This window comes from Doryrhamphus excisus, linkage group LG1 (genome assembly GCF_037039965.1).
Source record: "Doryrhamphus excisus strain RoL-2023G ecotype Guam linkage group LG1, RoL_Dexc_Guam_v1.1, whole genome shotgun sequence".
Lineage (NCBI taxonomy): Eukaryota > Metazoa > Chordata > Actinopteri > Syngnathiformes > Syngnathidae > Doryrhamphus > Doryrhamphus excisus.
The window spans coordinates 11,069,244-11,081,755 of record NC_136357.1 but is presented as its reverse complement, the minus strand read 5'-3'; the positions used below and the strand labels follow the sequence as shown (position 1 = coordinate 11,081,755).

At 39.7% G+C, this 12,512-nt stretch overlaps 1 protein-coding gene across 1 annotated transcript; it reads right to left on the bottom strand.

Moving 5' to 3' along the window:
* Window positions 1–4,758, bottom strand: pex11a (peroxisomal biogenesis factor 11 alpha). Its single transcript, XM_058074925.2, has 3 exons — window positions 4,311–4,758; window positions 4,051–4,166; window positions 1–799 (listed from the first exon to the last, which is right to left on the bottom strand). Exons 1-3 carry the CDS (start codon window positions 4,364–4,366, stop codon window positions 231–233), a joined length of 741 nt encoding a protein of 246 aa, XP_057930908.2. The 5' UTR covers window positions 4,367–4,758; the 3' UTR covers window positions 1–230.
* Window positions 4,759–12,512: the final 7,754 nt, after the last annotated feature.

The window sequence follows — 12,512 nt, the reverse complement described above, 5'->3', positions numbered from 1 at the left end:
TTTGCTTAAATAATTGATAATAAGTGATTGGCAGCAGTTTACGTCACCCATGTGGAACCTCTGCTGTGCAGGTACTAGAAATAGTCATTGGTCTACCTGCTTTGGAGAAAGGACACAACCATAATACTAATTAAGGTATGCCCTATATGATTGTCTCACCTCTAAGCCCACAAAGTTACCTGTTGGCAGACGACAGAATAATTCAGTTTGAACCATAGAATTATGCATCATCATGGTTTGATTTTCAACTTGGGTTGTATGAGCGTAACAATCCCAATCAGCGAGGATACCAGGCCACAAAACGCAACCACCCCTGCATTTGTCTTATAGATACCCAACTTGTCCAAGGGCAGGGACAGATCGCAAATGTTTTTGATGGCATCCAAGACGACAGAGGGCTGTGTTTTTAAGCTGTGTAGCAGCAAAAACAGGAAAGCGTCCAACTGCGGGATTATGACATCAGCTACTTCAGGACTCTCATTGAGATGTGTCTCCATTTTCTGCCTGAAGCGTTTATCTCTCGCTCTCTGTGCCATCAACTGCCAGATGACATAAGCATCTCTGGTCAGGCTCATAATGAGCGAGAACAGGTAGTAACGAGAGGCGTTATAGCTCCAGCGTTCCTTGTGAATACCGCCAATAAGGCCCACATTCTCTGCCCACAGCGTGTTGTCGCAGAGAAAGTAGAGTGCACGGTTGATGTTGGCAGTGGTAAGGCAAAGGCAGAGCACTCGATCTGAGAGTCGCACTGCCCGCTTGGCTGCCTCAATGGCATTTATTGCATTCCCCAGCCTCAACACTGACAAAGAGAGAAGAGAAAGAAAGCAATAATGAACACACCTTGACAACATGTAAACCAATGTCCAATATCTGTCACTGTATTGTGGTTTGGTGAAAGAAGACAGTCTTCACTATGATTACAAAAGACAGACTTATCCCTGTGTGTGTGTGTTTGCGATAAGCCTGCACATCCTCCACAAGCATGAACTTATCAAATTGTAAGACATCTTCCCCACAGTGACCCAAAGTAACAAGCCCAGACGTTAGAGGCAGGTGAGCCTCAAGGCTGCGGCTGGGACGCACAGGAGAGGATAATTAAATGCTTCACCAACAGAGCTCGGCCTATTTCGCTGTCACTTCACACGGTGTCAGAAGGGAAAGGGTCTTTATTGGTTGACCCAGCTGCACCTTCATTTCCATGTGGAACTTATATCCACCCTAATCCTTGAAGTCAAAAAAAGTTTGTCAAATTCAGCTCAGGCAGAAGAAAATGGAAACAAGCCAGTCCCGTGCTGGAGATCCTTTTTGATCACAATGCATTTATATGGCAAGCATACCAGTGTACACATGTATTAAATATATACTATACGATTAAAAACAAGGGATTTAGCAGCATTTCCCCAACAGTGATGAGGCAAATGTAGACATCATCCTTTCATGGGGGTGTTACGAGACATCCTACTCACAAAATGAGATGGTGCACGATATTGGGTCAATGAGAACGAGATGAGATGTAATTTTTTTTTAAGTCCAATTAAAAAGTATGACTGGGCAAACAACCTTTTTTAATGTAACTGTTTTCCAACGTTTATTGTCCCATAAATTAAACCTAAACAATATTATTGTCAACATTTTTGACACAAAATAAACTGCTGTTGTGATCATGTATAATAACAAAAACAAACAATATATACAGTATATTATAATACCAGACCAATGCCAGCTCACTTTTTTCGTTCTACTACTTGTCTTGTTTACGTCAAGGCTGGCCATGTGTGTTGTTTTTTTTTTTTATCTGCAACTGAGATGTTTCCACGCACTGGAGAAGTGTGTCCAAGCTCTTGGCTCTGTCCTTTGGGTTGCATTGTGGAGTTGTTTATGCAGCTTTCAGACTGTCATTACAAGTGGATACATAAAGTATGTACAATCGGAGGTGAAGCTCCACTCCCACTCTCCTGTGTGGCAGATAATGTACTTCACCTTTGTTGACTGCTTGTATTTAATTACCGAATAAATGCACGATACAAGAAACACTTCCTGACTTTCACTTTTAACTACGTACTTGCTAAATGTAGCAACCACATCCCTAAATTGTCACCATAGATTTCTTCTGCTTATGCAAATGTCTTTGAAGTGGAACACTTGATCACTGGTGCTTGTAAAGTTGGCACTCAGGAAATGTAACAAGCGTAAATAGAACCATTCGGTGATTATAAGCTCAGATAAGTCTGAATATCTATGTGTTTTGAGCTGAAAAATAATCTTGAGCAACTTTGTTCAAATGTAGAATTGCTGCAACGTCTGCCTGGACATTAAGACTGCTGCAGCTGTTCACCACAGACAGACGCTGACGTTGAGCTGTACCAAGATATACCAAGGTAGGTTTGATGGCAAGATCTATAGTCACAGCCACTTCAATATTACATGTATTATAATTGGCTGCCCTGTTCTAGTAAGACACTAGTAAGGAAATCTCATCACATTTTAATCTTGCAACATCTCGTGAAACGGGATCTTGTGACACCCCTACAAAATAGTGTTGAAAGCATCTGGCACCATTGTTATCTAGCCTCGCCTTAATCTTCTTAGACATGGAACTGACCAGAAGTGCATAGATTGTTACTGGAGTCCTCTTCTACTCCTACATGATGGCATCACTGGTGGAGCTGGGAGACATTTTAAAACCTCCTCCTCCACCTTGCTTCCACTTGAGGATGTCCAACAGGGGCTCGAGTGGGTTCAGGTCTAGAGACATACATACTGTATGGTGTTGAACTTCATGTTTAGCCACACTTTCTCTTTGTCTCGCTCTCTTTTTTTTACATTTTGTTTTCCTTCTCTTTCATTGCCCTGTAGCTTTCTCGAGGCTCTTCCCACATCTTCGAACACCCGGAGCCATATAAGCTGTTACTATAAAGTATATTCAAAAGTAATTTCTATAGTGTATGTGAGGTAGGTATTCATTGTTGTCAGATACTAGACATTAGACCAGGGGTCGGGAGCCTTTTTGGCGAAGAGAGCCATGAAGGCCAGATATTTTAAAATGTGTATCTGTGAGAGCCATATACATTTTTTTAAACATTGAATACAATGAAATGTGTGCATTTTTATGTAAGACCAACAGTTTTAGATAATGGGCTCTAATTACGTAGACCAGGCACACTACCCCACGCCAATGGGGTGTGGCCAGCACACTTTCGTGAGCAGCGCAGTGTCTAATAATAAATCAAATACTTGTTGCCATTAATACAACTTCTGCTGCTGCATAGTTTTGCACCGTACTCCGTAGACGTATTTCATTCTTTTGGCCATCTTCGTCAGAAGGCTTGGTTCTGCAGCTTTAGCTATTTGACTAAAGGAGGAAAGTTTACATTTACATGTTTTTTTTGACATCTCAATGACCGAGGTAGACTACAGCATTACCCAGTAATAATCAAGTTTTGGTGTTTGACCTGGAAAATATCATCAGGAAAGATAGATATGGTTGGCCGTATTGCAGCAGAATATAGATGGACGAATTGCATAAAATGCATAAGAAAGTTGTTGATTTTGAATATTATTTTTAACAGTCATTTCTGTGATGGTTTACTTTAAAATGTTAGCAAAAATAAATTTTTATTGTGGTAAGAAATGCTTGAGAGCCAGATACAGTCATCAAAAGAGCCCTACCTGGCTCCCGAGCCATAGGTTCCCTACCTCTGCATTAGACTGACCTTTTAGTTTTAGGTTTTGCCGGTTATTAAGAATTTTATTATGTGTGTATCCCCCCTCCTATCTTGGAATGCAATCCGGATGACACCCATCCTAAGAGAATAAGTATGTATAAAATATTGAAGCCAGAGGCAGCAGGAAAAACAAACAAACCCTGCCTAATGAAAACACAACCATCTATAACTATAAGTAAGATGAGACATGAGGTTATACTCTGTAGTGGATTATTTATTATCGTGCATTATTGACTAAAATGATATGCCTCAGGATTGGAGAAGCGTCCATATTGGTAGAAATTTTTTTTTTTTTATGTTAGAACGGGAAAAACGCCATACTCACGCTTTCGTCCAGCACTCATGTTGGCCTCCAAGCTCTTAAGTGTCTCCACAAGGTCTCTTTGCTCACAGTTGTTTCGGAGAGCATACACAGACAAAGCACATGCGTACTGAGTTGCCCTGAAATCATTAAAATATATGAAAACAAAGGATAGGATAGGAAGGGAAAGTTGACACTAATGTGAAATGGCGCACAGGTGGTTTTGGCGCAACGAAAAAAATAACTCTTATGGCAACACCTGAACTAATTTACTGTAAGCCTACCTGAAAATACGGTCCCTTCCTTGACTTTGGTTGATAACATTTATCAGAACGTCCATGGCGAAATAATCAGACAAGTCCAACCTGCTCCCGAGGTATTGTGCTAAACGTGGTTACGGTAAATAATCACGACTAATCTAACCGTAATGACGGAAAAAAACAAAGACAGTTCACGCAATTTAAAAAACTAATTCAAACTTGTTTTCCTCTTATCGGGGAAGAGTGACAACAAGTAGGGGTCTCAGGTAAAAGTGTTTCATCCCGGAAGTGTTTACAGACGGAATAGGAAGTAGGGCACGTTTTCTTGTACCCTCCGCGTAAGTTGTATTACCAAGGTAAAGTTGAATGTAACCATGCTCGCCTTGCTCAGTCCTAACAATTGTTATCCCATCAAAGATAAAGTACAATAAAAGTCCATATATTTCATCAAAGTGTGAAGTTGTGCGTTCTACTCTTCTTCTGCCCATTATGTGCTTAAACACGGATGGGTGGCGTAGTAGCGCCTCTTGTGGAAAAGAGGACTATTACATACTGTCAATCAATTAAGAAACAAATTTTTCCAAATTGAAACGCAACCACTCTGAAAGAGAAATGACTTAGTCGCTGACCTTTTGTTATTTTGATTTATTATTCATCATAATACGGATTGGACTCACTATGCATTCATACTATTCAGGGGCACTGATGTCTTTTCACAGTGCCACCACGCCAGTTGCATGCCAAAATGAGTTACTGTGTTACTTTAGGGAGGGAATAAAAATAATCAGTAGAAAAGCTAGATAAGGGTTATAGCTCAGACCTTTAAGCCATTGAAAATTGAGATGCCCACTATAGGGAGAGCAAATGATAGACAAATATTGATAAGGCAACCTGTGCCATGGAATCCCTTCCAAAAAACAAGAAATATTAATTTAATTGGATTTTTTTTCTTTTCCGTTACAATGGACATCAGTTTCAAAAGGCCATTTGTGTATTAAAACAACATTCAAAATGTTGCAAACCAATGCCGTCAGCAGGTCCAGCGGTGCCAGCATGTGTTCAATCCAAAGCTTTATTTCGTTAAGAAGCAGTGGAACTGCAGACACAATTCATATTTGATGCTGTGAAGCCGAGTATGTAAATTCAACAGAATGAATGATTTGACTATTCACACGGAGCTGCAGTCCTTTTTCTGCACCTGACCATGACTAATAACATCCAGCATAGGTGAATCATCTCAAAGATCCAAAAAACATCTTCTGAATATAGACTGTGCATGTTCCGTCTATTTTATCTTTACAATATTCATACTGCCTGTGGAAAGCCTGTTATTATTTCACATGCTTTTTCTTGGAAATCATTGCTTCGCTATACCTGGAGAATGGGATGATGTTCTTCTGCTTTTGTTGTTATGGAGACCACACCGGGCACAAAACAGACCTGAGATGGCTCCGTAAACTCAACTGGGGTCACTAGCTACAGAATTTAGAAAATATGGTCTTGCTCCCTAGTCTGGAGTGTAATTGTTAGCATATATAACTGATGTAGTAACTGATGTATTACTTGGCTGCAACCAGTAGAGTCTGGAACATTCACAGAGATATTGTTCCATTAAAAAAAAAAACCATGCAGCTCAATACCACTTTCTTTATTTTTAGTCAACTCAATTTCCAATTGAAATTTGAAAATAATTATAAAGCATGTTTCTGCAAATGTATTGGCTTAATGAGGTAATTCCATGTATGTAATACTTGGAAAGACACTTCTTAAAAAGCTGTCTACACATACATGTATCATGAATGTGTCTGTGTACTGTAGTCCATTTAAAGCTAACCTACGCTAAGACTGTCAATCATTCTATTCTCTCCATGCTGATTTGCATTCTGAAGCGCACTCAATGTCACAAGGTTTGAAATGCATAATGTTATAGTAATACGGGAAGGTCATGAGAAGATGGTTTGCAAGGTAATTTCCTCCTCGCCGTTATGAGAATTTGCAGTTTTACCTTTTGGGTATTTTTGCGGAAACGGAAAGACCTTTGGGCTTTGGGAGTTTGGTTGGTTTTAGTTGTAAATAATAATGTGCTATCTGTTCTTCATCCAATACCAAAAACAACAAAACAAAATCAAAAATCACACACAATTGTTTACTCTGTACAAGATTTTTGTTGCATATTATAGAATAGAATATAACTTCTCACAGAATACAAAGAAAATCTTTCTGGCATTCTCTCCATTGCAGCACGAACACTTTAATTATTAATCCTTTAGGCGCCAGAGTTTTCATCTCCAAAGGGGGGGCTGCAAAGTTTAATACTGATGAGCCAAAACTTGGCCACTGCTGCTTCTATTGTCTTCATCATATTTTTGGGCTTTGGCACAAAAAAGGAAGCCTGAACACATTTCATGAGGGGAAACACAACATCCAGAGACCTGATGGTCACCTGTGAAAGTGACCCCATTATGAAGGTTGTCAGTTCTTTTGAAGCCGCTTATTTAATGATCAGCCCAGCTCAAAATACAGCGGAACCTGGGTTTATCTGTTCCACATTGTCAGATGAAAGGGAAGGGGCAGAATAGCCACGCAGACACTGTTTTACTCTAGTGCTTTACTCAAGTTCTTTAATAAAAACAAAAAAAGCAAAATTCACTCATAATTGTCAATAATTGTGATGTTCACTGAGCTGAAGTGTCATGAGCAATGGTAAGGATCATAAATAGATCATGTTTACCGGACAAATGTATTATCAGTAAAATAACATTTATTCACAACTAAGCCAGATAATACCATAATACCCATCTCATAGTAACATAGCAACAAGCAAATATGCCACACAGAGTCTGAGAGGAGCATTGGCGCAGAGCAACCAGATTAGATGAAGTGACGTTGCTACGTGTGAATTTTATGATATTGCAGAAAACTTTCAATACCCATAAGCGTCTGGACTTAGAATAGTAACCTGTTCCAAATGTAATCTTTTGCTGTGTCATGACAAATTGTTGACAACAAGTGGAATTCAAACTATGGTCAGTGTGTGTCGAACTCTAATGACACCTATTGCAACTGTGTGATTGAGAAAACTGGCAAACCTTAGTAAGCCCTGACAATTCTGTGATGGACGACTTGTTATAGAGCAAGGCTGCCTTTTTGTCTTTCTCCTTTCTTTCAAGGATTTTTGCAGTGCAGATAGAAACAAACATTAGTAGTCGTCGTAGTATGCTATTTCACTGCCGATTGTGGTTATTATTGATGAGAGACAGCGGTAGTGAACTGTAAACAGTGGGTGACCACATTTGACCCTGCTGCAAACATGAAGGTTCAAAATAAACATTTTTTTTAATGAATCAAGACAGTTGGAAATTAATTTCATTATAGATTTGTAGCATCTGTAATTTATGAATCACTTACAAGATCCTGAAAATTGACATGTTGGTCATATAATGGCTTTAATTACCAAATGGTAAATACCATGTTTATGTGAAACCTGTTTAATTGAATCTGAAAGTTGACACAACGATACAACTACTTTGGATTTTATTACATTGCACTGGTCTACCTAATAATTATCCTACAAGTTATTTAGTTTTGGTATATAGCCATGTTTAAATTATGAAATTCTTATATATTATTAATTTTTGTGATCCTTTGGGCACCAAATTGTAATTATTCAATCTTTTTTAGGCCAGCTGGATGCTTGTGAAGAAAGCCTACCCTTAAGGGGTTTTCTTAGATGTTGTGATGATGTGACAGACTGTTTAACAGACGGATGGAGAGCCTGAATGCATCATGGATTTGGGCATAGATGATGGACTTTGAGCCATAAAAATATGCTGAGGTCACCTATCACATCATATAAGTGTTAAGAGCGTCCCATAAAAAGTGAACAACCGGAAGTACAAAACAATAGACAAATGTACAATAACTGTAGCATACACACACAAGGAACCCTTTTTAAGAGGTACCCTTTTAAAAGTGTTAGTAGTGGCAGTTGAGATGTGTGTTTATGTGTGGGAGGGTGGTCTTTAATTTAAGGCTGAAACTTCAAACACCAGATTCCTTAAGCGTCAAGCTGAGCGATTGCGTTAAAAGGTCCGGAGGGGCCGCTGTGTCACATCGGAGCGTAGGAGTTGGAAGCCTGTTTGTAGAAGGTTCTTGATGATGATACCCCTCAAATAAAAGCAACGTACAATCAGGTGTACCACTTGGCTGAGAGCAGCTTTCTGCAATTTCTGAAATATGTCAACTTTGTTTACTTTGTGTTTGAGTGCTACTTGTCTGTGCTTTTTATAATGAATATATTTCAAAAGGTTAGACAAAAAACAAAATGTACAAAAACCCAAGCAATTTTTCCCATAGGAAATAATTTAGATCCAAATCTAGTTCCAGTCTGCACGGTGGTCGAGTGGTTAGTGCACAGGCCACACGGCTACGAGACCCGAGTTTGATTCCACCCTCACGCTTCTCTGTGATGAGTTTGCATGTTCTCCCCGTGTTGTGTGTGGTTTCCTCCCACATTCCAAAAACATGCTAGGTTAATTGGTGACTCCAAATTGTCCATAGGTATGAATGTGACTGTGAATGGTTGTTTGTTTATATGTGCCCTGTGATTGGCTGGCGACCAGTCGATGGGTGAACCCCGCCTGAAGACAGCAGGGATAGGTTCCAACACACCCACGACCCTAATGAGGATACGCAGCATAGAAAATGGATGGATGATTGTTTGATATTGTTTTACATACATCTGCTGAACATAAAACACAGTGCTGCATGCGTTCTCCATTGATGTAGCTGTATTCATGTCCTCTCATTAATGAGTGTCATGAGTCTCAGTTGTCAGCCTCTAAACAAGTGTATAGATAAATGGTCATGTTGCTGCTGAAAGAGCAGAGATAAATGGGCTCTGACAATGCGTGCTTAACAAATAACCTGTTTTAAATCAACCTTTTCACTTGAATCTTGAAGACAAAGTGGTGTAGTCGTATGCCCAAAATAGGTAGTGCACCAATCACTTAAGTAGGATAATAAAGTGTCATTGTATAATTAGCATAAATGGCCATGATGCAAAACTCATCAAGTGTTTGGCTGTTGACATGTTATAGAAAACTTTGTTTTCATGTCTTAAGAAATATGCAACATTATGTCATATTTTATGTGACCACTGAGGCTGCTGGAGTGTTGCCGAAGGACCCGAAAGTCACAGTTGCTTGAAGTTGTATTGGTGTTCCAATTGATGCCCGCATAGTGAAAACCTGTCCCTGAAAGTGGACATAATCGTTGGTTCTATATATTTTTGTATTTCAGATACTATTGAGAAGAGTCCAGTCAGATAATGAACACTTCATACTCAACCAGCAGAATCAAAACTAGCAAACTGATATCAGTGCTGAGCTAGCATTCTATTAGAATGATGTATTCATGTAACTGTTGCAGCTGTGCAGTAGGAGATGCAAGGTCAAATGTCTGAAGGGGTACGCAACTGTTTGGGAACTGGTCTAGACCATACCTGAGCAAACTACAGCTTGAGAACCAGATCTGGCCTATCAAGGCATTTATTTCAGATAACCAGATGTTTCCTTTTTTTTAGGGCTCTTCAGGGGCAGTCTCAAATGGGAGATAATGGCAGCCCAGCTGGGTGGCACTGTATAGGCGACTGTTGATCAGAATGTGGTCCAATACTCTTCACGTCCACATGTCTTTGCTGTATCAAGTCCAGTAATTTATGTGCATCCTTGTATAACACGAGCCAACCACACAAAGGCTGAGGAAAACGCAGAGCTGGAGAAGGCAATGGCCATTGACATTGGTGGAGGGGTCAGAAAAGATGGTTCCCACGGCAACAGAGTGGTTGGGTGAGTTGGGATCAGGCGTGGCATTGGCGTCAGCGAGAAGAAGGGAGATGTGTGGGGTAGAACGTTTGAGGATGTACTGGAACTGCTCATTGAAGGCGTCCTTGTCCAAGTCATCTGTAGCGCTTTTTCGGTCATGCTAATTTTTTCATGGTTTTTGGAGTGTCGGGTTGACCATGTTGATATATAGGCGACTTGCAAATCACACAACAAATTCAAAAAGCAGTAATATTAACAATCTATCTGCTATTAAGGTTTATTCGGGTTAATTCCCTTCTCTGTCTAGGACTCTTCTGCTGATTTGGAATCTTTTCCCACTTGTTTTGTGTTCACCGGTTTTACCCGGTGACACGCCCTGTTCCTCCTGTGTCAGCCAATCAGCTTCAAGCCTGCCATTGTACTCTACCCATGTGTCAAATTATTTAGTCTCATATTCTAACCCCAAGGTTTTTATCCTACCTGCTCCTAGTTCCTGCCTGCCATATTCAACGTTGAGTTGAGTACTATAAATTTGGACATCGGTCTGCATGGAAATAAGACTAAAGTTGACCATATTTTTTCAGTGAGCCCCTCTAGTTATCCTTGAGTATTAGGATTTTATCTTCAATAATCCTTTTTGATTCTCATCACATTACACAAGAGTGCCTACATTTTTGGACTCATCAGCCTATAATGATACATAGAAATTTAATACTTACGGTAATACAGTATGTCACCAGGGTCTGCAGTGTTTGATAAGCCAGTGCTCTTGAACAAACGACCACAGGCAACGACAAGCTATTCCTGGGCAGATAATTTGTTTTCCACCCATCAGGGGCATCAGCAGGAACAGGTAATCTCCTAATACACCAAGAAGAATCCATGTGATTATGACTGAAGGCTTCCTCTGCGGTCAGACCTAAGATCTAAAATATCATGAAGACTTCATTGGAAGCCTCACGTTGCTAGCCATACAGTGTTGTCAGAATAACAACACTAAGGCAACCTAATAGCTGATATTTTCTTTATGTTAAATATGAACATTTTAAGGTGGTGTTGCTTGCAGTTTATATTGTATTGAATACAACAACTCTGTATGGCAAGATTAATACTAGATGTAAATTACTTGTAATAACATTAATTTTAGCGTCCTGCATGTGGTGATAAAATAAAACATTATTGTTGTTTCATCTTAAAATAACAGCCAAAACACAAAAGGAATGATTTAATAAGTAAAACTGAACTAAAGAAGACATTCAGCTGCACAATGATTAAAATCACAAACTAATCTGTCTACAGTACACAAACATATATTCTAATTCATAGTGTGATTTCCTGTTCCTGTCGTTGTTATGTTATGATGATTAAGCCCTGTAAGGTATATTTCTGGAGAGAGAGGCTCTTCCCCCTTTTTTTCCACCACCCCTCCTGTTTCAAGAGGCTTACATACAACAATATCTACCAGGCACATTGTGTACACAAAGAGAAAGGTAACCATCACTGTTGTCTACTCTTGGAAGTCAACTAATAACACAAGATAGCCCCAGAGTCAGGGCTGCGAACAGCCTGAGATGTCACAAGGGAGACTGTGGTAGCTTTGAGAAAACTAATGCCCTTTTTTGTCGAGACAAATGTCAGAGTTCTCTATCAAGGGAACAGGAAACAAGAATTTAAAAATAACTTTGTTCTTTTGGGACCACACTAGCCTTTTGTAGTTGGAGCAAAGCAGTTTTAGAAGTACATTGGTAACTGTTGAGTATTTTAATATTAAAACATAAATGTTGTTTCTTTATGATTAATGACTTTGATCTATAAACAGATTAAGATGACCCTCCAACCTGTTTTTCCTAAAATATTTTTGACAAAATTAATGTTTGGGCTCTAATTTGTATACTAGGCCAATAGGGTGTGGCCAAATTAACTAGTTTTCTTGCGTTATAATGGTGTTGTAATGAGAAAGGGAAGGAAGTCTTCTTCTTCTTCTTCTTTCTCTTTGGGCTTTTCCCTTCAGGGGTCGCCACAACAAATCAATCTCCTTCATCCAACCCTGTCTTCTGCATCTGTCTCTCTCACACCGACTACCCTCATGTCCTCCTTCACTACATCCATAAACCTCCTCTTTGGTCTTCCTCTACACCTCCTACCTGGCAGCTCTAAACGCAGCATCCTTCTACCAATATATTCACTATCTCTCCTCTGGACATGTCCCAACCATCTCAGTCTGGCCTCTCTGACTTTATCTCCAAGGCCTCTAACATGTAATATCCATCCGATGTACTCGTTCCTGATCCTATCCATCCTGGTCACTCCCAATCAGAACCTCAGCATCCTCATCTCTGCTACCTCCAGATCTGCTTCCTGTCTAAAAAAGAAAAGAGAAAGAAGTATTGAAGAATATTGA